The sequence below is a fragment of the Chlorocebus sabaeus genome, chromosome 14 (genome assembly GCF_047675955.1).
Source record: "Chlorocebus sabaeus isolate Y175 chromosome 14, mChlSab1.0.hap1, whole genome shotgun sequence".
Lineage (NCBI taxonomy): Eukaryota > Metazoa > Chordata > Mammalia > Primates > Cercopithecidae > Chlorocebus > Chlorocebus sabaeus.
The window spans coordinates 85,448,973-85,476,559 of NC_132917.1; the positions used below are offsets into that span (position 1 = coordinate 85,448,973).

Consider the following 27,587-nt stretch of genomic DNA (forward strand, 5'->3'; position numbering starts at 1 on the left):
TGGATTGCGGGTGGGAGGGTACAGGCTGAGAAGAGGGGTGTCCACGCACTGAGCAGCAAATGCCATGTACTCTTCTCTCTCGGTGTCACTCAGCAGGCAGCACAGCCTTCCCAGCCAGGCTCTCCCTCTCCGTCGGGACTTACTCCCTTGGACCTTCTGGGTCCCTGTCCTTTCAGGGACATGGTGCATCTTCTCTCCTATTAAGAAAAGATTTACTGTCAGGTCTCAGAGGCTGAAGAGAACCTGAGAAAGCTTTTAACTCCCCCTCCTCCCCACCATAAGGTATATGGAAGGGTGAGGCCCAGAAAGGAGACAGTGTTTTCTTAAGGACTCATGGTGGCCTGGTGGCCTAGCTGAGACAAGCACCAGGGTCCTTCCCTTGGCCGTGTGCCATAAAGATGGCAGGAAGCCAAAGTCAGTGCTCCCTGCAGATCCCAGGAGACCCCACCCTTGGTTCTGCCCCGAGTGTCCCACACTGTGTCCTGTCACCGTCGCCAGCACCTGCCAGCTCCAGTGAGAGCTCATCTCAGCACCCCCACCACGCTCTGTTCCTGTCAGGAAATTAGAGAGTAGATTTTCAAAGAATCTGGCTTGGAGATCATTCAAAGGTGGGAAACTAGGGGAGGAAGGTGCTCAGGCGCTGAGCGCAGCCATGGGGCCACTTGAATTAGCATCCAGGCAGCCCGCGCCCCTCCCCAGAGACAGTCAGCAGCGTCTCAGTGACAGGCAGGGATTGATGAGTCGTGTAACACCTGACACATACTAACCTACAATCACGTGCCTTCCCAGGAAATCACCAGTCACCGTGAAAAAGGAGGAAGAAAAGAAGCCCCACGTGAAGAAGCCTCTGAATGCCTTCATGTTGTATATGAAGGAGATGAGAGCCAAGGTGGTGGCTGAGTGCACCCTGAAGGAAAGTGCGGCCATTAACCAGATCCTGGGAAGAAAGGTAAGACCTGCCCTCACCCTCCAGGCCACGGGGGCAGCATCCCTGCATTGATGGCTCCGTGTCGTCTCTGACCCTCTCTCCCCCAGTGGCACAACCTGTCTCGAGAAGAACAGGCCAAGTACTACGAGCTGGCCCGGAAGGAGCGGCAGCTTCACTCGCAGCTCTACCCGACCTGGTCAGCCCGGGACAACTACGTAAGTGCACGCTCTGGGCAGAGGACGCTCAGACCCCAACAGCAGCCTCTACAAGAGGAGGAAGGGCAAAGGAAAGCAACTGCATTTATAGAGGACTCTTAAGATGAGGGAGAAGCCCATACTTCTCTAGAAATAGGGAAGACGTTTTAATTCTCAGGAAGTCAACAAGTCCTGAGGACGGACTTCAGTTTATGCATTTCCCTTTGAACTGGACTCTGCCCTCGATTTCATAACACAGGGCACATGGTTAGCTGTGGTGGGAAGAGTGTCTCTAGCTACTCCTAACCCATGGCTCAAAGACCAGTGTGTGAGCCTCAGGGGGCGTGTCTCTGAGCTCCCGGAAACCAAGCTAATTTTTGCATGCGTGTTCTTCTTTGCTTTTCTTCTGGTAAGAGGACCTACAGTTGCATCAAACTTTCAAAGGGACCTGGGACCCCTCAGAAAAGATCAAGAAGCACTGTTCAAGGCCTTCCAAGAAGGCCTTGGACACCCAACCTGGAGGGGAAATGCATTTGTAGGGGAGGAAGGGCTCCCTCTGCCTCCTCGCGGGTTCCCACGGGTGTGATCTGAATCGTTTCTCTCTCCACACCCTCCCTGAGGGATCAAGAGCAGTAAAGGGCAACGTCCTGTATTCTCTCTGATCTGGGAGCCCCTGAGAAGCCAGCATTCTTCTCTCTCGGCTTAACTCTTCCTTTTGCTATATTTTCCAGGGTAAGAAAAAGAAGAGGAAGAGAGAAAAGCAGCTGTCCCAGACACAGTCACAGCAGCAAGTCCAGGAGGCAGAGGGTGCGTCTGGGGGCACTGGCCTCTTCTGCTTTTCCTTCCGTCACAGCCACACCTGCCCATGCCGTCTCTAGCTCCATGACGGGTCAGGGCTTCTGCCTCGGTGTTCGCAGGCAGGTGTTACTACCCCTTTCTCGAGGTGGCCACTTAAGAGGCTCTGAGATGTGAAGGCATTTTCCCAGGTACTCTGCTTCAGTGGCGGTGGTAGGATTTGATCCCAGGACTTTGTCACTTCAAAGCCTAGGCACTTTTTAATTCCGTTGAAAAGTGAATCATCCTACCTGAGGGTTAATGGAATGAGGCTGAAATTGTTTTTGAAATGCCCTTAGGAAAACAGCACATGAGCCCCTGACATCCCACCTGTCAGTGGATCCAGGACAGCCAGGGTTTCCTTGGATGTTTCTTTGGTTGAACACCAGAAAAAATAGTTTGCTTGGGTTTAGGAGGCACTTTGTGTCAAAACCATGTATAAAATCTCTTTATACCAGAATCATGCCTAGCACAGAAAGATGCTCACACTGTGACGACTATTATTAATATTTAGGTCACACCTCTATCTCATGCTTACTCCAGGACAAGTGTATCGCTGCTTGCATGATGTAAAGTGCTTTCAGTCTCTCTCCTTCCTTCGTCCCTTCCTCCCTCCCTGCCTCCCTCCCATTCTCCCTCCCTTTCTCCTTCCCTCCCTCCCTATTTCCTTCCCTCTCTTTCTCCCTCCCTCCCTTTCTCCTTCCCTGCCTCCCTATTTCCTTCCCTCCCTTCCTCCCTCCCCTCCTCCTTTCCTTCCTTCCTTCCATTACACATAGGAGTGCACATGAGTGGGACCCGTGCGTGCTGCGGAACCCACTGTCTGGCACGCTGCTCAGCAGGTATCGCTCTCTCTGACTGTGTTAATACCATAAGCCAGAGATTTCAAAGCAAACCGGAGATTCATCCCAAAAGTTGCGAGCTTTAGAAAGGGAGGGTGGTCCTGTGAGACACTGAGCCATCTTCTCTCCAATCCGATGCTGGGTGGATCTTCATCAGTTTGGGCGTTGCCTCTTCTCTGTGCGCTGGGTATTTGTGAATGCAGTTTCCTAGTCTTGAAAGCCTTGGAAGTAATGTCAGGTCCTCGCCAAAAGCATGCCTGTGTCTCCAAAGCACGTGTATCACCAGGGCTGTTCTCAGCCTCCGCCTCCCAGAGCTATAGCTGCTCACTCTTTCTTGTATTTTCCCCCTAGGTGCTCTGGCCTCCAAGAGCAAGAAGCCATGTGTTCAGTACCTGCCCCCCGAGAAGCCCTGTGACAGCCCTGCCTCCTCCCACGGGAGCATGCTGGACTCCCCGGCCACCCCCTCTGCAGCGCTGGCCTCACCAGCTGCCCCTGCTGCCACCCATTCGGAGCAAGCCCAGCCCCTCTCCCTCACCACCAAACCAGAAACCCGGGCCCAGCTGGCTCTCCACTCTGCTGCCTTCTTGTCAGCTAAGGCTGCAGCCTCCTCCTCTGGCCAGATGGGCAGCCAGCCTCCCCTCCTGTCCCGGCCCCTCCCCCTTGGGTCCATGCCCACAGCTCTGCTGGCCTCTCCCCCGTCCTTTCCCGCCACACTCCATGCCCACCAGGCCCTCCCGGTGCTACAGGCCCAGCCTCTTTCCCTGGTCACCAAGTCTGCCCACTAAGCTGCCCCCTGACCCCTGCAGGCTGTCACATGACTCATTGAGTAGTAATGATTCAGAAGAAAAAGAAAAAGGAGACTTTATTGGTCAATATTTGACCACTCTGGACTGTTCTGTAAAGTGGCTGGTAACAACAGCACTTTACAGTTTGTAGATGTAACCAGTAGCTGATCTTAAGGCTTTTTTAAAAAACAAAACAAAACAACAAAAAAAAATCTTTATAAGAAAAAGAACTGAAAAGTAGCGTGCTGTTCGTCCCGTAGGTGCTGTGGTGGATGGACCTGGGCAGAGGGTGCCTCTCTCTCTACCTCTCTCGCACTTTCTGTCTCCTGTCTCTTCTCGCCCCCGCCGCCTGCCCCAGCTTCTCCCACTCCATCTGCAGCTCTGCCATTGTGATATTTCCTGTTACCCAGTCCAAGTTTTCATCGTCTGCTCAATACCGTGGGTTCTTCTTCGTCCTCTGTCCTCTGCCCAGTGTGAGGCCATCACCATGTGAGAAGACATCTTGGCCTGATTTGCTGCCACCAGCATCCCCTCCCTCAGTGGGCCCAAACTCGCCAACCCCAGCTTTCAGTGGAGCAAGTGGGTCCTCTGAAATGGTTTCCCCCCAACCCCCCCATTTAAAGGGACTCAAGGTGCCTGCCACTTCCTCAGCGAAGAAGTCTGTGTTCCTCCCTGTCCTTGCCAGTGGCGATCATCCCCTCACAGCCCCAGAGTGGCAGGCAGGACCGGCCCCATGGTCTGGCTCCTGTCACCTGGGTCCGTGCCAGCACAATCTGCCAAAGTTCTAGAGACCTTGTTCCCTTCCCCATCACCTCACATGCTTCTTCTGTGTGTATTTCTTTTTGTTTTTATGGTTTTTGGAGCAATTTAAATTCCCAGTTGTTTATTTTCACAAAAGAAAATAAAATTGCAGTTGCAAGACCTTTTCTGAGTGTTTTCTTTAGTGCTTTTGTTGAATCAAACCACCGGTTTCACTTCCAAACCCTGTGTTAGACTTTCGCATATATGCAAAGGAAGATTGCCACTTGCCACAGGGGAATGTAAGGCATGCCTGACACCCTCAGAAAACCTGAGCCCAGCTTCCTGTCTCCAATGTACACAGGCCAGTCAGTGTCTGTGACTGAGCTGCAAAGGGGGGAATCATGTTTACCGTTGATTTAAATGAATTTGCCACCTGGAAGACATTCAGCTTATGCTTCTATCACCCATTTGACTTGTAATTGCCAAGATGTGAGGAAGCATCTTTTGGACACTTTCCATAGTATCTAGCACCACAATTAATTTTTTTGTAACAGTTTTATGGAGACATACTTCAGCCATTTAAAGTTACACTTCACCCATTTAAAGTATACAGTTCAACCGGCAGAGCCGCTCTTGCCTATAATCCCAATGCTTTGAGAGGCTGAGGCAGGAAGATGACTTGAAGCCAGGAGTTCAGGACCAGCCTGGGCAACATAGCAAGACCTGATCTCTTAAAAAAAAAAAAAAATTAGCTGGGGATGGGGACTACAAGCCTGTAGTCCCATCTACTCAAGAGGCTGAGGCAGGAGGATCGCTTGAGCCCAGGAGTTCAAGGCTGCAGTGAGCTATGATTGTGCCACTGCATTCCAGCCTTGTCGACAGAGTAAGACTCTGCCTCAAATAAAAAATGTATACAATTCAGGCCAGGTGTGGTGGCTCACTCCTGTAATCCTACCACTTTGGGAGGCCGAGGTGGGTGGATCACCTGAGGTCAGGAGTTTGAGACCAGCCTGGCCAACATGGCGAAATCCCGTCTCTACTAAAAATACAAAAATTAGCCAGGCATGATGGTGCGTGCCTGTTATCCCAGCTACTCAGGAGGCTGAGACAGGAGAATCACTTGAACCCGGGAGGCGGAGGTTGCAGTGAGCCGAGATGGCGCCACTGCACTCTAACTTGCGCAACAGAGCAAAACTTCATCTCAGAAAAGAAAAAAAAAGTAGACAATTCATCGGCTGTATGTTCAGAGTTACGCACCTATCACCACAGTCGATTTTAGAAAGATTTTGTCAGCCCCAGAGGAAGCCCCATATCCTCTGAAAATCACTCCACATTTTGCCCATCTCCCCCAGCCCTAGGCAACTGCTAATCTACTTTCCGTCTCCGAACTTGTCTATTCTAGACATTTCATATACAGTCATGCATCGCTTAGCACCTGAGACAACGTTCTCACAAATGCATCGTTGGGCAATTGCACTGTGCGAACGTCATAGAATGTAGTTAGAAAAACCCAGATGGGGGGCCAGGCGCGGTGGCTCAAGCCTGTAATCCCAGCACTTTGGGAGGCCGAGACGGGCGGATCATGAGGTCAGAAGATCGAGACCATCCTGGCTAACACGGTGAAACCCCGTCTCTACTAAAAATACAAAAAAACTAGCCGGGCGCGGTGGCGGGCGCCTGTAGTCCCAGCTACACGGGAGGCTGAGGCAGGAGAATGGTGTGAACCCAGGAAGCGGAGCTTGCAGTGAGTGGAGATCGCGCCGCTGCACTCCAGCCTGGGGGACAGAGCGAGACTCCGTCTCAAAAAAAAAAAAGAAAAGAAAAGAAAAAAATCCAGATGGTATACACACCTAGGCTATGTGGTCTAGCCTACTGCTCCTAGGTTACAAGCCTGTACAGCATGCTACTGTAGTGAATACTGTAGGTGACTGTGACACAGTGGTGAGCGTTTGTGTATCTAAACTTAGAAAAGGTGGCTAGGTGTAGTGGCTCACGCCTGTAATCCCAGCACTTTGGGAGGCCAAGGCAGGCAGATCACCTCAGATGGGGAGTTCGAGACCAGCCTGGCCAACATGAAGAAACCCCGTCTCTACTAAAAATACAAAAATTAGCCAGGTGTGTGGCACATGCTTGTAATCCCAGCTACTCAGGAGGCTGAGGCACAAGAATCACTTGAACCCAGGAGGCAGAGGTTGCAGTGAGCCAAAAGTGCACCACTGCACTCCACCCTGGGTGACAGAGTGAGATTCTTTCTCAAAAAAAACAAAAACAAAACATAGAAAAGGTGCAGTAAAATCTGGTGTAAAAGATAAAAGATGGGCCGGGTGTGGTGGCTCACACCTGTAATCCCAGCACTTTGGGAGGCCGAGCAAGTGGATCACCTGAGGTCAGGAGTTAGCGACCAGCGTGGCCAACATGATGAAACCCTGTCTCTACTAAAAATACAAGAATTAACGGCGTGGTGGCGGGTGCCTGTAATCCCAGCTACTCAGGAGGCTGAAGCAGGAGAATTGCTTGAACCCAGGAGGCAGAGGTTGCAGTGAGCCAAGATTGCACCATTGCTCTCCAGCCTGGGCAACAAGATCAAAACTCTGTCTTAGAAAAAAGGCCGGGCGCGGTGGCTCAAGCCTGTAATCCCAGCACTTTGGGAGGCCGAGGCGGGCGGATCACGAGGTCAGGAGATCGAGACCATCCTGGCTAACCCGGTGAAACCTCGTCTCTACTAAAAAAATACAAAAAAACTAGCCGGGCGTGGTGGCGGGCGCCTGTAGTCTCAGCTGCTCGGGAGGCTGAGGCAGGAGAATGGCGTAAACCCGGGAGGCGGAGCTTGCAGTGAGCTGAGATCCGGCCACTGCACTCCAGCCTGGGTGACAGAGCGAGACTCCGTCTCAAAAAAAAAAAAAAAAAAAAAAGATAAAAGATGGCAGAGCTGTATAGGGCATTTCCCAGGCATGGAGTGTGCGGGACTGGGAGCTGCTCTGGGTGTGTCAGTGAGTGGTGAGTGACCGTGACGCTGTACACTTAGGCAATACTAGGTTTATACAGAATTATTTTTCTTCAAGAATAAATTAACCTTAGTTTAACTTTTTTACTTTATCAACTTAAACACTTTTTGGCTCTTGTAATAACACTTAGCTTAAAACACAAATACATTGTACAGCTGCACAAAAATATTTTCTTTATATCCTTATTCTGTGAGCTTTTTTCTAATTAAAGTCTTTTTGGGGGCTGGGTGGAGTGGCTTACGCCTGTTAATCCCAGCATTTTGGGAGGCCGAGTTGCGCAGATCACTTGAGGTCAAGAGTTTGAGACCACGACCTTGAAACCCCAACTCTACTAAAAATATAAAAATTAGCCGGACATGGTGGCAGGTGCCTGTAATCCCAACTACTAGGGAGGCTGAGGCAGGAGACTCTCTTGAACCCGGGAGGTGGAGGTTGCAGTGGGCTGAGATCACACCACTGCACACCACTCTGGGCAGCAGTGCGAGACTCCTTCTCAAAGAAAACAAAAACAAAAACTTTTTTTTTTTACTCCTTAAACTTTTTTGTTTAAAACAATAAAAGTATAGCAAATACATAAACCAGTAACATGTCATTTCTTTCATTAAAAAGTACTATAGGCTGGCACGGTGGCTCACGCCTGTAATCCCAACACACTGGGAGGCCGAGGAAGGTGGATCACCTGAGGATAGGAGTTCGAGACCAGCCTGGCCAACATGGTGAAACCTTCTCTACTAAAAATACAAAACTCGCCTGTAGCCCCAGCTACTCGGGAGGCTGAGGGCAGATAATCACTTGAAGCTGGGAGATGGAGGTTGCAGTGAGCCAAGATCGTGCCATTGCACTCCAGCCTGAGAGACAAGAGTGAGATTCTGTCTCAAAAAAAAAAAAAAAAAAAAGTACTATTTACTGCACATAATTCTGTGTGATAGACTTCTTTATATCACTGGCAGTGCAGTGAGTTTGTTTTCACCAACATCACCACAAACATGTGTGACACTGTGCATTGCCTTAGGATTGCTGTAGTACCACTAGGCAGTAAGAATTTTTCAGCTCCATTATAATCTGAGGGGACCACCCTTGTATATGCAGTACATTGTTGAACATAAGCAGTTATTCAGCCCCTGACTGTTTCTTTGAAAAGGAACCCTGACAGCAGAGAAAGGCCTGGATTTCTATCAGATGGGCTTCAACCCTTGAGGTTTCTCCAGGGCTTTGGGTAAAGGAAAGACAGAGTCCATACACACACAGGAATGGATGCAGAGCCAGGGAAAGGAAGCCCAGAGCAGTTGTAGGATAGTCTGAGAGCCCTTAAAGATATTCACTCACTTTGCAATTTCCCAGGTGACTGCCTTGCCAGAGTCTAGGTAGCTGGACTCCAAGGTCTGAGCAATGGGCATAGTCAGAGAGAGATCCAAGGGGGCCGTGGGCCTTCCTCTTTCCCCGGGGCTCACAGACACTCAGCCAAGCACTTGTGCCTGCAGGTGTCAGTGTGAAGAAGGGGCATGAGTTGGTGAACATCTATTGCCCCATTGCGGTCTCCAACACAGGGCTGTTCAACACCTATGAGCACCTACTGCCGGGGAATGCCCGCCGTCTGCCAGGTAAAAGGCGGGTCTGCACTGCCCCTCTTGCAGGTTCCCCAACGTGTCCCCTTCTGGAGCCAGCTTGCTCCATTTGGGTCATGCTTCCCCTCTTCTTGGCCGGCCCTCTGACTGTACTTAAGCAACAAGGTGAGAAGGCTGCCTCTAATGTCATCCTAACCCTACCACTGAATGTTGGGGAAACTGAGGCCCATACAGATTAATTACAGTCCTGAGGCCACTCAGCTGAAAGGGGCAGGGCTGAGTGGAGTAGCTGGTCTGATTTGAAAGCTCCAGCTCCTCCCACTCTTCCGGGCTGAGCGGGTTTCCAGAGAAGAGGCCTCAGGAGGAGAAGCAGGAGAGCAGGCAGCCCACAGGGAGCAGAGCCGCTGAGCCACCGCGGCTGAGGTCCCGCCACTTCATGTAACTGGATGCATCTGGTGTGATCTGAGGAAGGGAGGCTGCTGGGAAGGGCGAACCAGGAACCCAGCAGGGGTGAGAGAGAGGGGCCCAGATGAAGGGCTCAGGCTGGGGCGGGAGCTGGAGACCACAGAGCAGCTCCGATGTGGTGTGGTGGAAACCCTGGCTGGTGCAAGAGCCAGAGAGCAAAGAGCCCTGACCCCAAAGGGTGGGCCCGGGACTGCTCCCTGAGGAGCCGGGGAAGGGGAGAGCAGAGTAGGCTGGGGGGTAAAACAAGGTCCCGGCCTTCCTCATGGGGACTGGGTGGTATGTGAGTTGTGATTGTCTCCAGGGCATAGGGTGGCTCCACCTATGCCAGCCTCTCTTTCCCTTGCCCCACGTGGCTGGGCCTACAGCCTGCACGGCCTCCCCTCTCTCAGACCTGGGGAGCTGAGGGGGTGAGGCAGAGACAGCCCAGGGGCAGAGTATGGGGGTTAGGCATGGTGCACAGACAGCCTCTGCCTTTGTTACTTCCTACCTTTCTCTCTGTGACACTGATCTCCCTTCTCCCCTGTCCCAGGACCTCTGGGCACTGACACTGTCCTGGCCAGGCCCAGCATCTTACCCAGGCAGCCCAGCTAGAGCCATCTGTCCCTCTTGCACTCCATCCCTGTTCCTGTGTTTCTTCCTCCTGAATACAACCTGAGGGCCTCACAAATATTTAGTTATACGAATGAAGCAGGCCAGGCGCAGTGACTCATGCCTTCAATCCCCAGCACTTTGGGAGGCCAAGGCGGGCAGATCACTTGAGGTCAGGAGTTCGAAAATAGCCTGGCCAATGTGGTGAAACCCCATCTCTACTGAAAATACAAACATTAGTGGGTGTGGTGGTACGTGCCTGTAATCCCAGCTACTCGGGAGGCTGAGGCAGGAGAATCGCTTGAGCCTGGGAGGCGGAGGTTGCAGTGAGCAGAGATCACGCAACTGCACTCCAGCCTGGGCGACAGAGCAAGACTCCATCTAAAAATAAATGTTTTTTAAAAAAGGAAAAAGCAGAGGAGCCAGGGGCCCAGCATCCCTCAGGCAGGTGCCAGAGCTGGTCCCGGGAATGGGAAGACAGCAGAAGAATCTGTGGGGGCAGTTTCTGGAATACTGGTCTCGGGTCATCTGCTGAGGAGTGGGGAAGCCCAGCTGTTTAGGTCTGGGGGACATCAGGTGCCCCACAGTGGCTGCGGCCTCTGCCATAGTGCAGTTCTTCCCTCCTCCCTCCAGCTGAGTCCTGAGATGCCAAGTACCAGTCAGGCCACCTGCCTTTGCTCACATGCATGGCATCCCTCTGGAGGCCTACGTGTTCTGACGTCACACTAGGAATCATGCATGTTCACTCACTCCATGGCTGCATAAAAGTTAATCCTGAAATCAGGCTGGTAATGAGCTGCTGTTCACGTGTGTGGTCTTCATAGAGGGAGCCCAGTCACGCGCTTCCCACTTCAAGACATGAAGGGGAAGATGGGAGGCAGTAAGCCTGACCCTCCTGCAGGTGCTAAGCCAGTTCATGGGGGTTGAGGACCAGGGCTGGGCGTTGCCTGCCTCTGAAGGGGCTTGGAGCACAGACGGGGGAGGTGGAAGAATAGGAACCCAGGGCAGTGTCCTTCCCAGGTAAGAGGAGACAGAAGAGCAGACGCCTGCCAACGTCAAGTTGAAATAGCTGTAAAACTGGCCTGGGCACTGAGGATAAGGCTCAGGACACAGTGAGCGGGCACCCTGAAGCTCTCCTGGGAGCAGGGAGTGGCAGTCTCTGGTCATAGTTCACACAGGCACCACCCACTCCCCTTGGCAGGTGTGAAGCAGCAGCTGGGGATGGTGCGGCCTGGCTTAGGCATGATGTCTGTTTTCATCTGCCTGCAAGGCACCAAGGAGGACCTGCATCTGCCGTCCACCAACTACTATGTTTACTATGACACGGACATGGACCAGGCGTAAGGTGCACGTGTGTGTGTGTGTGTGTGTTGCACGTGCCTCCCTGCTTGACTCAGAATGAGCAGAGGATATGGAATGGGAGGAAATGGGCAATATCTAATTTGCTCCTGGAAGTTTGTCACCTCAAGGCTGTGGCTCAGCTTCACCCCTGTGGGGAGTCCCTAGGGCTGAGCAGTCCTTACAGTGGTTCTGGGGTTTTGAGGACAAAAGCCTGAAGATTGCACCACACTCCTGTCACACGCAGGATGGAGCGCTATGTCTCCATGCCCAGGGAAAAGGCTGCGGAACACATCCCTCTTCTGTTCATCGCTTTCCCATCAGCCAAGGATCCGACCTGGGAGGACCGATTCCCAGGTGGGGCTGCGGGTCCTGGGTGAGAGGCTGGAGGGAGGGGCCGGGCAGTAGTAATATCAGCTCTGACCCCCAGGCCGGTCCAGCATGACCATGCTCATACCCAGCGCCTATGAGTGGTTTGAGGAGTGGCAGGCGGAGCTGAAGGGAAAGCGGGGCAGTGACTATGAGACCTTCAAAAACTCCTCTGTGGAAGCCTCTATGTCAGTGGTCATGAAACTGTTCCCACAGCTGGAGGGGAAGGTAGGGGGTAAAATATTTGGGGTGGTGACGGACCTCATGGTGCGATTTCTGCCCTTTCCCTGCAAAGACAGGGGAATCGGGTCCCACGACATGAGCCCCAGGGAAGGACAGGGCACCCATACCCGCAGTCAGCAAATGGGAGACAGTGGAAGAGGGAGGGGAGCCAGGATCTCACGTGCCCGCCCCACCCTTTGTGCCCTCAGGTGGAGAGTGTGACTGCAGGATCCCCACTCACCAACCAGTTTTATCTGGCTGCTCCCCAAGGCGCCTGCTACGGGGCTGACCACAACCTGGGCCGCCTGCACCCTCATGTGATAGCCTTCTTGAGGGCCCAGAGCCCCATCCCCAACCTCTACCTGACAGGTATACTCACTGCCCCATGTTGTCAGGACCTGAGACCCTGGGCCCCTGTTGCCCAACATCCTCTCTTCCTGTCCTCAGGCCCTGCTGTCCCCTGCAGCTTCCCATCCCCTGAGCAGGGCTGCCTGGGCAGGCTGTGGCCCCGGTCCTGATTGGAGCCAGCTCTGGGTGGCCCTCATGTGGAGGGAAGAGCACCAGGGCCCCACCCTCCCCTGGGCCTGCCTGGGTCACACTCAGGGGCCTCTGCTCTTGCCTCCTAGGCCAGGATATTTTCACCTGTGGGCTGGCCGGGGCCCTGCAAGGTACCCTGCTGTGCAGCAGTGCCATCCTGAAGCGGAACTTGTACTCAGACCTTAAGGATCTTGGCTCTAGGATCCAGGCACAGAAGAAGAATTAGTTCCATCAGGGAGGAGTCAGAGGAATCTGCCCAATGGCTGGGGCATCTCCCTTGACTTAACCCATAATGTCTTTCTGCATTAGTTCCTTGCACATATAAGGCAATTTGGTTCTGATTTGGTTCTGATTCCTGAAGACAGGCCTAGTTTAAATCACAATTCCGAGTCTGGGGCAATGGAATCATTGCTTCCAGCTGGGGCAGATGAGATCATTATGCCTTTTATAACATCCTGTCCCTACTAACAGGGTATTGACTTGGATAGCTTGATGTCTCATGACGAGCAGCGCTCTGCATCCCTCACCCATGCCTCCTCACTCAGTGATCAAACAGAAAATTCCATCGGTGGATAGAACCCCTGGCAGTGTTGTCAGCTAAAGCTGGTGGGTTCAGTTCTGTCTTGTGGCTTCTGCTCTCATTCACTTAGTGCTGTGCTGCACAGTTCTACACTGTCGAAGGAGAAGGGAGACTAATGAGGCTTAACTCAAAACCTGGGCATGGTTTTGGTTGCCATTCCATAGGTTTGGAGAGCTCTAGATCTCTTTTGTGCTGGGTTCAGTGGCTCTTCAGGGCACGGGAAATGCCTGTGTCTGGCCCGGTGTGGTCTGGAGCTTTGGGGTAACAGCAGGATCCATAAGTTATTAGCGGGCACGTCAGATGATAATATCCAATTCATATGGAAGTCCTGGGTCTGTCTTCCTTATGATCGGGGTGGCATCTGGTTCTCGATGTGCCCGCATCAAGGCACCTTCAGGGAGCTCAGTACCTGAGCCTCAATCAAGCCTCATCCTCCAAATATGCGGGGAAGGGTGATGCAGGGAAGGGTGACGTCAGGAGTCAGGTCATGGACAGGTTAGAAGATTACCTTATTGTGTTGAGACAGGCTGCAAGGCATTCCAGACAATGGCACAGCAGGGGACAGCACAGGGAGGCAACAGAGTGTTCCCAGCAATGGCCCAGCTACTGAAAGCAACAGAGGCAGCCAGGCTGGGAGGAGTCAGGTGGTAGGAGAGTTGGTCAGGAGCAGAACATGGAAAGCCAGAGAAAGTGTGCAAAGCTCAGAAATGGCATCTGCAATTACTGGTACCCGTGTGTGTTGGATGGAAGGTGAAGGAAGGCTCAAAAGGCATAAAAAGGACCTTTCACTTATGTTAAACTGACATGCCAAAGGTCTTATTGTAGTTCATCTTAATGTAATATTCATAAATTTATTGACCGGGTGCCGTGGCTCACGCCTGTAATCCCAGCACTTTGGGAGGCCAAGGTGGGCGGATCACGAGGAAGAGATTGAGACCAATCCTGGCCAACATGGTGAAACTGCATCTTCACTAAAAATACAAAAATTACCTGGGTGTGGTGGCGCACACCTGTAGTCCCAGCTACTCAGGAGGCTGAGTTAGGAGAATCGCTGAACCTGGGAGGCGGAGGTTGCAGTGAGCCAAGATCGCACCACTGCACTCCAGGCTGGTGACAGAGCAAGACTCTATCTCAAAAATAAAATAAAATAAAATAAATAAATGTATTAAATCCATTGCTTTAACATTTTGAAATTTATTTTGGTTTCTGTTCAACAAAACAAAACAAAACTACATTGGGATGGCATTAACTGAAGCTCGGAAAAACATTATGCACTGAAAAATACTTCTCATTAGACCGCAACAAGCTTTAAAAAAATAAAATTAAGTAATTAAGTTACAAAAAGCTGAAAATATAAAACATTGTGGAAACAGTAGCCATCTATTAACTGGGAAAATACAAAAGAAGAGAAACAATTTCAACTATTAATAATGTATCAAACATGAAGTCTGGTGAATTAAAGGTGTATCTATCAGAGGGTGAAGGGCTGGGCTTACCCACTGACATACTATACAGCTCAGACCCAAACCCTTCACAAAGGAGACTCTAAGTTTACATCTGACTTGCGGAACTAGCTGAATGGAGTCACTGTTAGCTCTGGAGATACCATTAAATTAAACCTCAAAATCTCTCCCAAGGACTCTTGCTCAAGCAAGTCACACTAAACCCAACCTTTCTAACAGGGGTTTTCAGGAAACGGCCTGCAGAAGCACAGCGTCTGGTGCCTCACACAGCTTCCTCCACACTGCAAGTTCTCTAGTTCTCATCACGCCCACAGCATCTGGCATCAGGTTACCCTGTACAGTCAAGGGCCATAGAATTAACCAGCAGGGAAATTCCAGAGGTTTAGAATTCTATCAGCACGTGTCACTGGAAGCCATCATGGGGGTACTACGTCAGAGCATATGTAACTAGCTGTCAAGTCTTTCCCCGTTGCCTCAGCCTTTCTACACAGACTGGCCTTCGACCTCCCCTGAGTCCGGAACTAGACTCTTTCAGCAACTCTATTCAGGGATCTGCAGCAGGAAAACTGCTTCCTCTATTAACATATATGACTGAAGCACAGATTTGTCTAACAGAAATCACCCTTCACCCAGAAGCTGGGCGCAGAAAGGGAAGCCCTTAGCTGACTATAGGAGGTGCCTCTTGTGGCTGCACGTGCTTCTTATACCCCCCAGCTTGAACAATGCCTCAGCCAGCTCACCCTCATCCACACAATCTCCAGGAAACATGCTTCAAACATTCTATCTTTGAAAAGACACCATGCAGAAAATAAGTTTTCCTTTGTTGTGTGGTATTTTCTTCAGTGCCTTTTTTTTTTTTTTTTTTGAGACGGAGTCTTGCTCTATTGGCAGGCTCAAGTGGTGCAGTGGCATGATCTCAGCTCAGTGCAACCTCCGGCTCCCGGATTCAAGCAATTCTCCCGCTTCACTCTCCCTAGTAGCTAGGACTACAGGTGCACGCCACCACGCCCGGCTAATTTTTGTATTTTTATTAGAGACAGGGTTTCACCATGTTGGCCAGGATGGTCTCGATCTCTTGACCTCGTGATCCACCCACCTCGGCCTCCCAAAGTGCTGGGATTACAGGGGTGAGCCACCGTGCCCTGCCTTTCTTCAGTGCAATTTCTAAAGAGAAACTTAAATCCTGTTGTATTCTTTCAACACAAGCAATGATACTTCTCAGAGTCTGCTCAAAAGCTCAGCTCTGTGGACTCCGTGACAATATGTACTCGTCCACTGCCATTCCTCTTGGTTTCTGAAACCAACCTTTCTTCCTGCTCTCCTCTTCAAGAGCAAAACCCAACACGTATAAGGCCACAGCAAGTGGTAGCCAGGAAAAGCTGTGGGACCCCACATTTGAGTCACATCCATATGGCATGGAGAAAGAAAACATATCTGCCAGAAGGAACTGAACTCTGGAAGTCCTAAGGAAGGTCACCATGCTCGGCAGACAGGAAAGCATTGCCAAGGGCTGTCCCTCAAGAACTTAGTTTAGTTGGGGAGACCAGAAAGACTTCAGATCCTGACTGCCCTGGTTTGTTGAAGTTCTGAAAGGAGTGGCATGATGAAGAGCTAGTGGAGCTGAGGGAAGGAGTCGACAGCGTGGGGTGGGGTAGTGAGGAAGGTGTACGAGGAAACGAGCTGGGCCCTGAAGAAACAGGCAGATTGGGGAAGGCAGGAGAAAGAAGAGAAGGAAGAGAAAACTAACCAAAGCCGGAAAGTCGAGGGCACAGCCAGAATAAAGGCACAGATGGGCACCCCACAGGAGGGACCTTGGCCAGGTTGGGATGCAGAGAAAGGCAGGAGGGTGTCAATCTATAGCATCCTGAACCCCAAAAAGTCTGTAACTGGATTCTCTAAGCCTCGAGAAGTTCAGACCAAAGCTTCAGACCAGGGCAAATATTTTGGAAAGATCAGTCTTTCCAAGATTGAACTTCCTTCCAAGAAGCTGCACAGGAAACCCAGTAAATGTGGATCTGAAAACAGAAAATCCAAGAGAGAAGTAAAACGGGCTGGGGGTGGGCAACAAGAGAAGCAAGGAAAACGAAAAGACTGTAGCTAAGGATCTTTTATTTTTTAAAAAACGGATAGGACTTTGGTGATGAGAGAGAAAAAGGGCAAAAGTCTGCAGTTAGGAATTCAGGTGACTGAAGACTGACCTGGACAGTTGGAAGGGGCAGGCTGATGGGAGAAGAGAGAAATTCCTTTCTGTGACAACCAAGCTGAACTATTCGATACCAGCAGCACTGGGTTCTTTAGGTACTAAGCCAAGACAGAGACTTGGGAATCACTCACTCCAAGGATGAAGAATGGATGTGAATGGCTAAGGAGACAGTCAAAGGAATAGAGAGGCCTGGCTTTGAGGGCCTCTTTCCCACCAGCACAAGATAAGGCAAAGGACCATTTGTCAGAGACATCAAGAAAGGGGAATTTCCATTTGGATGGTCAACAGTGTCCAGTTCCATCAAGGACAAGACTAAGCTTTGAGAAAAAGCCATGGATTTGGTAATCTGATAACTGGTAACCTTTAGAAAAGCATAGTTGACAGACAGAGACCGAAGTGAGTTGGTAAAAGTCATGAAGAGAATGAATGGCAACTTAAGGGAAGCAACATGCTGGAGAAGTTGAGTAGCAGGATGAATAACAAATAGGACAGTTGGGAACAGAAAAATCCAGGTGCATATGAAGGTGGAAGGAAAGGAGCTGGTATAGATGGGCACAATCAGAAAACACGAGGAGGGGAAAGGCAGGGATAAGGGAGGCAGGCAGGGAGAGAGATGTGCAATAGCCACGGTCTTAGGGGATGCTAGAGGAGCCTAAAAGAAGATTCCTCAGGTTGGTGCAAAGTATTAGAAGACTGATGCATCAGTACAGAGAATGACCCAAGGGTAGGTCTTCATTCCTTACCTCCATAAAGTAGGCTACCTGCCAAGAATGAAAATGTCAACTCAAAGCTATGGGCTGTTTTAAGCAAGGTGGAAGATAATATAAGAAGCATGGTCCTTTCTTCAGACTTACTGCCTTGACAGCACAGAATCATCTTTTGTCCCTCATCTCCCAAGTTATTGGTACTTCCCTGAGATCAGCTCAAAAACAACTCTCTTTAGGCTGTCTACAAAGTGGAAGAGCATGACTAGAAGAGATAAACCTTCAAACAATAGTGTGGTCTAAGACACTAACCTCACTTATCCCAGGGGAACCCACAGAATCTCTGCATTTGCATTAACTCCTGACATGGCATGGAAGAATAATTTTTATCAAATGCCCTTGGCATCTTATATCAGATTAAAGGACCATTAAATACACTGAGGTAAAAATGGGCAGAGAGTATGGTTAGTTTCTATTAATAAATCTAAGTCTATTTTAGGCAACAAAGGCCAAATGGACTTTGTGGGAAATGTATCTCATAAAAGCCCTTTGGAAAAACTGCAGCCCAAAACCAAAACCCTCCTTCATGTTTTCTCGTTTGAAACATGAAGTTGCCCTATTTCAAAAAGTTCCTACTGAGTATGATTGTGTGAAAGATCACACTATTTCAAATCATATTTATTTTAAAAATCTGTGATGGGACAGTGGCCTATTAGGAAGCCCAAGTTCTGTTTTATGCTCGGCACAACCAAGTGGAGGCTGATTCACTTTGTTTCAAGTTACATAAAATAATCAGAAAATCAAGAAGATCTCATGCTAGACAGGTTAGACTTGCACCCAGAAAAGCATTTTTTTTTTAACCTGCTGTTTTGGTTTGCTGCTGAAGTCTTTGAAGAGAATTATGTATTCAAAGTAGCTCTTTGCCCGTTGGCATTTCCCCATCTTCTATGTCTTCTGTAGGGCACATCCCCCCCAAAGTAAGAGGCCTTAGTAGAAAAGCACTTCTACCTGCAGTTTTCCCCTAGGTCTGCAGAGAGAAACAGTGAGAGTGCAATGCCACAATCAAGGGCCAACTTTCCTACAGAGCCCGGGCCCCAAGGGAGGGTGGTCAGCAGCACAACCTGCCCAGACTGGGATATCCCTTTGGTCATAGCCGTGTTTCCACATGGCCCTCCACTCACACTCAGAGGAGGAATGGATGGAAGCCACCAGCATAAATAAGGGGAACACAGAAGAACGATGTCACCAAAGTGCAGGTGCAAACCCCAAAGCAACCCTCTACCTCTGCCAGCCCAGACTTGTCACTAAATCCTAGAGGAGGGTGTCTCTTAGGTCACAGTACTTTTTTCTTCATTTCTTTTGATTTAGAAACAAATCAGCAGGGAGGACAAGGTTCTCAAGGACAAAAAATTCAAAGCTGAAACGAGAGCAGCACAATCCATTGGTGACGTTCATCTTTTTCCAGAGGAATGTACCATTCTGTTATGACTTTGGGGAGAAAAAAAAGATCTTTTAGGAGGTGCAGGGAATTCAGAATTAAGACATACTGATCCACCATCACAGAAACAGCAATTAATTAAAATAGCACACAAAATGATTTTTAAAGTTTGAAATGAAACATAACACTAGAAAGATATACACTTGGAGAGATAGGAATCCTGGCTACTGCTTCATACTGTTCTGTATTGTGAATTATTTACATGTGTTTTTTGTTTTTGTTTTGTTTTGTTTTTGAGACGGAGTCTTGCTCTGTCGCCCAGGCTGGAGTGCAGTGGCATGATCTTGGCTCACTGCAACCTCTGCCTCCGAAGTTCAAGCGACTCCCCCACCTTGGCCTCCCCAGTAGTAGCTGGGATTACCACGCCCAGCTAATTTTTATATTTTTAGTAGAGATGGAGTTTCACCACGTTGGCCAGACTGATCTCGAACTCCTGACCTCAGGTGATCTGCCTGCCTCGGCCTCCCAAACTGTTGGGATTACAGGCGTGAACCACTGTGCCCAGCCACGTGTGTATTTTTAAACAAATCATAAGCCGGGCATGGTGGCTCACGCCTGTAATCCCAGCACTCTGGGAGGCTGAGGTAGGTGGATCACTTGAGGTCAGGGGTTCAAGACCAGCCTGGCCAAAAGGGTGAAACCCCGTCTCTACTAAAAATCTAAAAATTAGCTGGGTGTGGTGGTGGGTGCCCGTAATCCCAGCTACTCGGGAGGCTGAGGTGGGAGAACTGCTTGAACCTGGGTGGTGGAGGTTACAGTAAGCCAAGATTGAGCCACTGCACTCCAGCCTGGACAACAGAGTAAGACTCTGTCTCAAAAACAAACAAATACCAGCCTAGACAACAGAGTGAGACTGTCTCAAAAACAAACAAATATCATAAAAAGGGGAAATACTTAAAGTCAATTATCTGAAAAGGTAGTAGTCCAGAGCTAAATTGTAAAGCTGGCCTATTGGACTAGTTAGCAAAGATGTTGTGAGTTCAGTGGCTCGTGCTGTAGCTAATACTGAGTTGTACAAGAGAATCATGTTCCCTGCAGGAAGTTTGGGAACAATTCATACTTGGGCCACCAATGGTTCTTTGCCAATGTCCTGCTTGTTGCTATGCTGAAACCAGAAGGAAGGGTGCACGCTGGTAGCAACGTAGTAGAGTACACTCTTCCTACTTAGACAGATTGTCTTTAGAGACCCTTGCTCAGCTCTGCTGCCATGGGGTGTGTTGAGGGAAGTCAGGGACCCCAAACGGAGGGACCGGCTGGAGCCACAGCAGAGGAACATAAATTGTGAAGATTTCATGGACATTTATCACTTCCCTAGTAATACTCTTATAATTTCTTACGCCTGTCTTACTTTTTTTTTTTTTTTTTTTTTGAGGCGGAGTGTAGCTCTGTCGCCCAGGCTGGAGTGCAGTGGCCGGATCTCAGCTCACTGCAAGCTCCGCCTCCTGGGTTCACGCCATTCTCCTGCCTCAGCCTCCCAAGTAGCTGGGACTACAGGCGCCCGCCACCTCGCCCGGCTAGTTTTTTGTAGTTTTTAGTAGAGACGGGGTTTCACCGTGTGAACCAGGATGGTCTCGATCTCCTGACCTCGTGATCTGCCCGTCTCGGCCTCCCAAAGTGCTGGGATTACAGGCTTGAGCCACCGCGCCCGGCCCGCGCCTGTCTTACTTTAATCTCTTAATCCTGTTATCTTCGTAAGCTGAGGATGTACATCACCTCAGGACCCTGTGATGATTGTGTTAACTGTACAAACTGATTGTAAAATGTGTATATTTGAACAATATGAAATCTGACTGTAAAACATGGGTGTTTTAACAATATGAAATCAGTGCACCTTGAAAAAGAACAGAACAGCAGCAATTTTCAGGGAACAAGGGAAGGCAACCATAAGGTCTGACTGTCTGTGGGGTTGGGCAGAATAGAGACATATTTTTCTTCTTGCAGAGAGCCTATAAACGGATGTGCAAGTAGGAGAGACATTGCTAAATTCTTCTTCTAGCAAGGAGTATTAAATATTAAGACCCTAGGAAAAGAACTGCATTTCTGGAGGGAGGTCTATAAACGGCCGCTCTGGGAGTGTCTGTCTTACGCAGTTAAGATAAGGACTGAAATATGCCCTGGTCTCCTGCAGTACCCTCAGGCTTATTAGGGTAGGGAAAAAAAATCCCACCCTGGTAAACTTGAGGTCAGACCTGTTCTCTGCTCTCAAACTCTGTTTTCTGTTGTTTAAGATGTTTATCAAGACAATATGTGCATAGCTGAACACAGAACCTTATCAGTAATTTTAATTTTGCCCTTTGCCTTGTGATTTTTGCTTTGCCCTTTGCCTTGTGATCTTTATTGCCCTTTGAGGCATGTGATCTTTGTGACCTACTCCCTGTTCATACACCCCCTCCCCTTCTGAAATCCCTAATAAAAATTTGCTAGTTTTTGCAGCTCAGGGGGACATCACGGTCCTGCCAATATATGATGTCACCCCCAGAGGCCCAGCTATAAAATTCCTCTCTTTGTACTCTTTCTCTTTATTTCTCAGACCAGCCGATACTTAGGAAAAATAGAAAGAACCTACGCTGAAATACTGGGAGCGGGTTCCCCCAATAGGGGTGGAAGGAGGGCTTATCTCTCTGACAGAGGAATCAATTGGCTGTACTCAGGAACTCCAGCCCACAGTGCTTAAGCCAGGCTCATGTGGGGAGTTGGAGGCCTATGTGCTTCTGGGCTTCTGTTTCCAGTGAGCGTAGTCTAGCGCTTTACCACATAAAGTGTGGATCCAGTGGCATTTGTTTTCACCTGAGAACTTCCTAAGAATGTAGACATAAGCCGGGCATGGTGGCTCATGCCTGTAATCCCAGCACTTTGGGAGGTTGAGGCGGATCACCTGAGGTTGGGAGTTCGAGACCAGCCTGACCAACATGGAGAAACCCCATCTCTACCAAAAATACAAAATTAGCTGGCGTGGTGGTGGCACTTGTAATCCTAGCTACTTGGGAGGCTGAGGCAGGAGAATAGCTTGAACCCAGGAAGCAGAGGTTGTAGTGAGCCGAGATTGCACCACTGTACTCCAGCCTGGGCAACAAGAGCGAAACTCTGTCTCCAAAAAAAAAAAAATGTAGAAATATAGGCTCCACCCCCGATCAAATGAATCAGACAATGTTTTTTATCAAAATTCCCCAAGGTTATTCAAATGCCTATTAAAGTTTATGGAGCGCTGGTAGAATGCAAAAAGCTCAGGACTGGGAGACCAGGGAGTTGCTATCAGGTCCTGATTTTGCCACTAACTTGCAGTAGAAACTTAGCGGAAAAAAAAAAAATGAGTGTTTCTGTGTGGGCTTATTTCCTCAGCTGTTAAGGGAGGGAGCTGCTGTAGAGTATTCGAAGGTCTCTTCTAGCTCTAACGTCAGAGATATGTGTATCTAGATGTTTCTAGTTTGTTGTCTAAAAAGGGCGAATGCAACAGCAACAGCACCCCCAGAATCGGCCACTGCTGCCATAGCAAACGCAAGCCCACTACTGGGTCCATCTAACGTTAACTATCCCTCCCGTGGACCTGGCTCCTCCTTCCTTACCTTCTGGTCCAAGCGTTGGTAGTCACTGGCCTTTGGCCGCCGGGTGACTTTAGATCTTTTTCCTTCCAGGACAAAAGCAATGATCTGAGGAAAAGAAAAAGAAAATGATTAACAGGTAATGACATAGTTCAGTCTCTGAAATCAGAGGCAGTCACCTGGTAGCATATTTGTCAATGACCCTGACTGTAGAAAGAGCAGTACACTCACAGAGGTCTATTTAAACTATAATCAGTTTAAAAAAGACAGAGCCTAATTACATCAGAATCTTTTGTATTGCTTAATAGGAAATAACAAATAGAAGGCTTTCTGAGTTCTAGCGTGTGGGAGGAAGTCTGTATGATTCATTCAAAGGTACACAAGTCAAGGATCTATCAACTCCTTCCTAGAGATATCTACAATAGAACATTCCTTTAAAAATAATCATAATCAGAATTTCCTATCTACAAATGTACTCTTTCGCCCCACGTTGCTACATCAACTATACTATCACTCTCATTTCATGACCAAGGTTACCCTGCATAATGGACACTTGGACATAGAATAACAAATGCACTTTTTTGGCCGGGCGCAGTGGCTCAAGCCTGTAATCCCAGTACTTTGGGAGGCTGAGACAGGCGGATCACGAGGTCAGGAGATCAAGACCATCCTGGCTAACACGGTGAAATCCCGTCTCTACTAAAAAATACAAAAAAAACTAGCCAGGCGTGGTGGCGGGCGCCTGTAGTCCCAGCTACTCGGGAGGCTGAGGCAGGAGAATGGCGTAAACCTGGGAGGCGGAGCTTGCAGTGAGCTGAGATCCAGCCACTGCACTCCAGCCTGGGTGACAGAGCGAGACTCCATCTCAAAAAAAAAAAAAAAGAAATGCACTTTTTTTTCTTTGAAGAAAGGTCTCACCCTGTCACCCAGGCTGGAGTGCAATGGCGTAATCATGGCTCACTGAAGCCTCGACCTCCCACAGTCAAGCCATCCTCCCACTTCAGCCTCCAGACTAGCTGGGCCCACACACGTCCACCACCACATCTGGCTAATTTTTTTATTGTATGTAGAGACGAGGTCTTGCTTTGTTGGCCAGGCTGGTCTCGAACTCCTGGGCTCAAGCGATCCTCCCGCCTCAGCCTCCCAAAGTGCTGGGATTACAGGCATGAGCCACTGCACCCAGTCAGGAATGCACATTTTTACTAAAGGTCTTCCCCTCTATTATTTCTAGCCACAGGCCTCATGGCCAGAAATGGACTCTCCAATTTTAAGCAGGTTACAGAGACTAGCTTCTAAATTTTGGGGGCTCAATACGAAATGCAATCAGAGTAGTTGCTAATAAACAGACCAAACCCTGCCGAAAAAGTAACAGTTGTACGTTTCTGTGTAATTTCTGGGCTTTCTTCTAATTATTATTAATTGCAGAAGTCCCTGGGCTCCTTGCTGCTGGTATTGAAGATGTAGTAATTGAAACTATTCTCTGTGCCACTGATGGAAAAGAGAATGTTGGGAAAGGAAACTAGAAATGATATGTCGTCTCAAGAATGGAAAAAGGATGGAAGGTACGTGCTTTAACTGTCAAGTACTCAGGTCCTCTGAGGCTGTGAAGGGCCCAAGTGCAAAGTTATGGGAGGAGATTCCACGTCAGGTCAGATCCTAATAATGGCCTAACTTGGCTCCTAATGCAGTAGCAGAGAACATTCAAAGTAAACAGATGACAGGATAAAAACACGATTCACAAAACGAGTAAAAACGCCTAATGGGGCCCGAGGAAAAAAAATGAAGTTTGTTTTAAAGTCCCCAGTGCTCACGGGCATCCAGTGATAGGATACCCACCCAAACCCAAGCTTCCAGGGTGCTGGAAACTCCACTCCCCTCCTGAAGGCCGCTCTAGACCTACCTTCCGCTTGTTGTGATGAGCGATATAGAGGACTGCCACAAGAATGGCTGCAGTCACCAGATATGCAAAGAAGTGGCTGCTCTCCGCGCTGGCACTTCCAGAACTCTCCCCATAACCGTCATCCTTCTCGCTACCCCTGGAATCCAAAAGTGTTCCTTCACGGTTTTCACTGGAGGCAGAACTGGACATCTTTTCTTTCTCTTCTTTGGGCGGTGAGCCCTCCTCGGGTCCTGTATCATCATCTTCAGCCTCTTTGGGCTCCACATCCTCAGTAGGCTCTGAAGACTTAATTTCCTCCTGCGGGGAAGAAATGAGGTCAGTGTCCTCCCCAGATTCGGTTTTGAAAGCATGAGGAGAAAGCTTCCCTTTGTCAGCTAACTGGTTTGTGTCCGCCTTGGGGAGCTCCTTATTATCAGAAGGGTTGGAGACGGGCTTGGAATGGTCTTTCCTGGAAGGCTGCTCTGGAACCACCTTGCTAGGGCCGTCTTTTGGGGTCTGCTCCTCCGCACCTGACTTGCTAGACCCGTCTATTGGGCCCTGCTCCTCTGCACCGGACTTGTTAGAGGCGTCTTTTGGAGTCTGCTTCTCTGCACCTGACTTGCTAGGGACGTCTTTTGGGATCTGATCCTCCGCACCCGACTTGCTAGAGCCGTCGGCACCCGACTTATTAGGGACGTCTTGTGGGGTCGGCGCCTCCGCACCCGATTTGCTAGTGCTGTCTTTCGTGGTTTGCGCCTCCGCACCCGATTTGCTAGTGCTGTCTTTCGTGGTTTGCGCCTCCGAACCCGACTTGCTAGGGCTGTCTTTTTGGGTCTTTGCCTCCGCACCCGACTTGCTGGAGCTGTCTTTTGTGATCTGAGCCTCCGAACCTGACTTGCTAGAGCTGTCTTTTTGGGTCTTTGCCTCCGCACCCGACTTGCTGGAGCTGTCTTTTGTGATCTGAGCCTCCGAACCTGACTTGCTAGAGCTGTCTTTTTGGGTCTTTGCCTCCGCACCCGACTTGTTGGGGTTGTCTTCTGGGGTCTGCGCCTCCGCACCCGACTTGCTAGGGCTGTCTTTTGAAGTCTGCGGCTCTGAATCCGACCTGCTAGGGCTGTCTACTGAAGTGTGCGGCTCCGAATCCGACCTGGTAGAGCCTCCAGGCCGTTGGCTCAAGGTGGGGTAAGTAGAGACGTTTTCTGTAGAAGGCCGAACTCCAGCTTCCTCTTTCTTGACACTTGCGGTGTCCGAGAACGGCGCGGCTCCTAAAATAGAAAAATGAGTTAGCACCAGAGAAGGGCAGGCCGGAAGAAGGAACTCCTCAGAGCTGGAAGATATCGGGAGCAGCGGGGAAACAGGGATTGGGGGGTGGGGCGGGAGATGATGGCGAGCGGAGAGGTGGGTCGGGCAGGGAAGAAGCGAGCCTAGAAGTTACCTGCCCAGGTGAAAATGGGGGACCTGGGGGCAACAGTGGCATGCGGGATAGAGGGTCTTACCAGCCGCTGCGACGCTCAGGAGGACTAACGCAACCACGAACCTCATCCTGCTCGAATAGCGCTTCCGCCCTCTAACGCTCTCGCGAGATCCGCGCGCAGGGCCGCTCTCCAGTCCCGCCCCTGCTGCGCGCGTCTTTCCGTCTCCGGCTTCCGCCAAGACAAAGGGCGAGATTTGCTGGGGCCGCTGCTGCTGATGTCTGCGCTCGCCTTCCGCTGCGGTGGTTACGGTCGCTGAGTGGAAGGTGAGCCTCTTATTCCTGGTTTCTCGTCTCTACCACAGCCGCAACAGACTGGCCCTCCGTTTTTCGTCCTCTCCGCCGCGTACTTCCGAGACCTTACAGGCATAGCTGGAGCTCCCTGGCCTCTCGCACTGGCAGCGGAAGTGAGGTCACTAGCGGCAGACGCCTCTTGGCCACCACCATCCTGTGCTTGCGTTTCTATGCTCTGCTTTTTTCGTGTTTCCCTCTTGGTAGTATACAAACATGCTGTGCTCTGGTCTCTCCCATGTGGGAACAAATCCATCCGATCACCTACAAAGCGTTGCCTTCGCATCCCGGCCCTCCTCCTTCCCTACCCCACAGAGACGGTGTTCTCCGAGGTCGTCAAACATCTTTTCCAAAAAGTGCAGCCTTTTTCTGGTCGTAAAAGTACAGAAGCAGAAAACAAAACCTGACTGCCACCCTTCCGGGATAATCACTATTAATGTTTTAGTGTATTGTCTGCCCTCTAAACATTTAATGTTTTTGAATAGATAATACAGTATAATGTTTCAGAAATGAGAACCAGATTTTAAAGTAAATAGACCTTTCTTAGAAGAGTCTTCCTACTCCTCCACAGGTTACCGCTTACATTAGTTTATTATGTTTCCATTTAGTTTTGTAAAAAAAAAAAAAAAAGGACACTTTCCCTTCTTAATTAGTGTATTTCTCTTTTATTTTATGCAGATTTATTTTCTCCGCATATTGGGATAATCAGGTAAATGGTTTTGTATCCCACCGTTTACAGTTACTGTTATGTTTATACATTAAATGTTTGAAATCACTTTATGAACGATTGCCAGGCTTGGTGCTTAGGAGACAGTGATTTAAGAAATGATAGGTCTTAAATGAGATTACATCAAGTTAAAAAGCTTCTGCACAGCAAAGGAAACAGTGAAGAAATAACCTACATAATGAGAGAACTATTCGCAAGCTATCCATCCGACAAGGGATTAATAACTAGAATATATAAGAAACTCAAGGAAAAAAATATAATTAAAAAATGGGCACCAGCCAGGGCAACATGATGAAACCCTGTGTCTACCAAAAGTACAAAAAATTAGCCGGGCATGGTGGCCTGTGCATGTAATCCCAGCTACTCAGAAGGCTGAGGATGGGAGGATTATTTGAGCCTGGGAGGCGGAGATTGCAGTGAGTGAGCCAAAATCTTATCACTGCATTCCAGCCTAGGCAACCATCTCAAAAAAAGAAAAAAAAAAAGGGCAAAAGACCTGCTGAATAGACATATCTCAAAAAGATGATATACAAATGGCCAACATAGAAATGGTATGTGAAAAGATGCTCACTATCACTAATCATCAGGGAAATGCAAATCCAGACCACAATGAGAGATCATCTTAGCCCAGTTAGAATGGCTGTTATCGAAAGAAAAAAAAAAATACGTAATGTTGACAAGGATGAGAAGAAAAGGGAATGCTCATATCCTGTTGGTGGGAATGTAGATTAGTACAGCCATTATGGAAAACAGTATTGGCAGGGCATGCAGGCTCACACCTGTAGTCCCAGCACCTTGGGAGGCTGAGGCAGGCAGATGACT

At 49.4% G+C, this 27,587-nt stretch overlaps 4 protein-coding genes across 10 annotated transcripts in view; 3 read left to right on the forward strand and 1 right to left on the reverse strand.

The window, feature by feature from the left end:
• TCF7L1 (transcription factor 7 like 1) overlaps window positions 1–4,506 on the forward strand; it is a 182,243-nt gene extending 177,737 nt beyond the window's left edge. The window contains exons 9-12 of the mRNA XM_007970027.3: window positions 790–949; window positions 1,036–1,143; window positions 1,854–1,929; window positions 3,147–4,506. Coding sequence (XP_007968218.2) covers window positions 790–949; window positions 1,036–1,143; window positions 1,854–1,929; window positions 3,147–3,580 — 778 coding nt within the window. The 3' untranslated portion in view covers window positions 3,581–4,506. The remainder of the gene's footprint in view (window positions 1–789; window positions 950–1,035; window positions 1,144–1,853; window positions 1,930–3,146) is intronic.
• TGOLN2 (trans-golgi network protein 2) lies at window positions 21–25,926 on the reverse strand. Of its 4 annotated transcripts, none has more exons than XM_073023125.1 (4): window positions 25,773–25,926; window positions 24,298–25,541; window positions 22,422–22,505; window positions 21–197 (listed from the first exon to the last, which is right to left on the reverse strand). In XM_073023125.1, the coding sequence occupies exons 1-4, from the start codon at window positions 25,816–25,818 to the stop codon at window positions 90–92; spliced, it is 1,482 nt and encodes a 493-aa protein (XP_072879226.1). In that variant the 5' UTR covers window positions 25,819–25,926; the 3' UTR covers window positions 21–89. The 4 variants fall into 4 exon arrangements, with proteins under 4 accessions (XP_072879226.1, XP_072879227.1, XP_072879228.1 ...); XM_073023126.1 differs by lacking the exon at window positions 21–197 and adding an exon at window positions 13,041–14,116; XM_073023127.1 differs by lacking the exon at window positions 21–197 and adding an exon at window positions 14,165–18,906.
• LOC103219951 (all-trans-retinol 13,14-reductase-like) lies at window positions 6,179–12,644 on the forward strand. The gene is made up of 6 exons (XM_073023327.1): window positions 6,179–6,241; window positions 8,726–8,927; window positions 11,146–11,284; window positions 11,530–11,639; window positions 11,713–11,879; window positions 12,083–12,644. Exons 1-6 carry the CDS (start codon window positions 6,179–6,181, stop codon window positions 12,389–12,391), a joined length of 990 nt encoding a protein of 329 aa, XP_072879428.1. The 3' UTR covers window positions 12,392–12,644.
• Window positions 25,916–27,587, forward strand: part of ELMOD3 (ELMO domain containing 3) — a 65,906-nt gene continuing 64,234 nt past the window's right edge. For all 4 annotated transcript variants that reach the window (XM_007970033.3, XM_038007177.2, XM_038007178.2 and 1 more), the window contains exons 1-2: window positions 25,916–26,014; window positions 26,717–26,747. The gene's annotated coding sequence lies outside the window, so the exon portion shown is untranslated. The remainder of the gene's footprint in view (window positions 26,015–26,716; window positions 26,748–27,587) is intronic.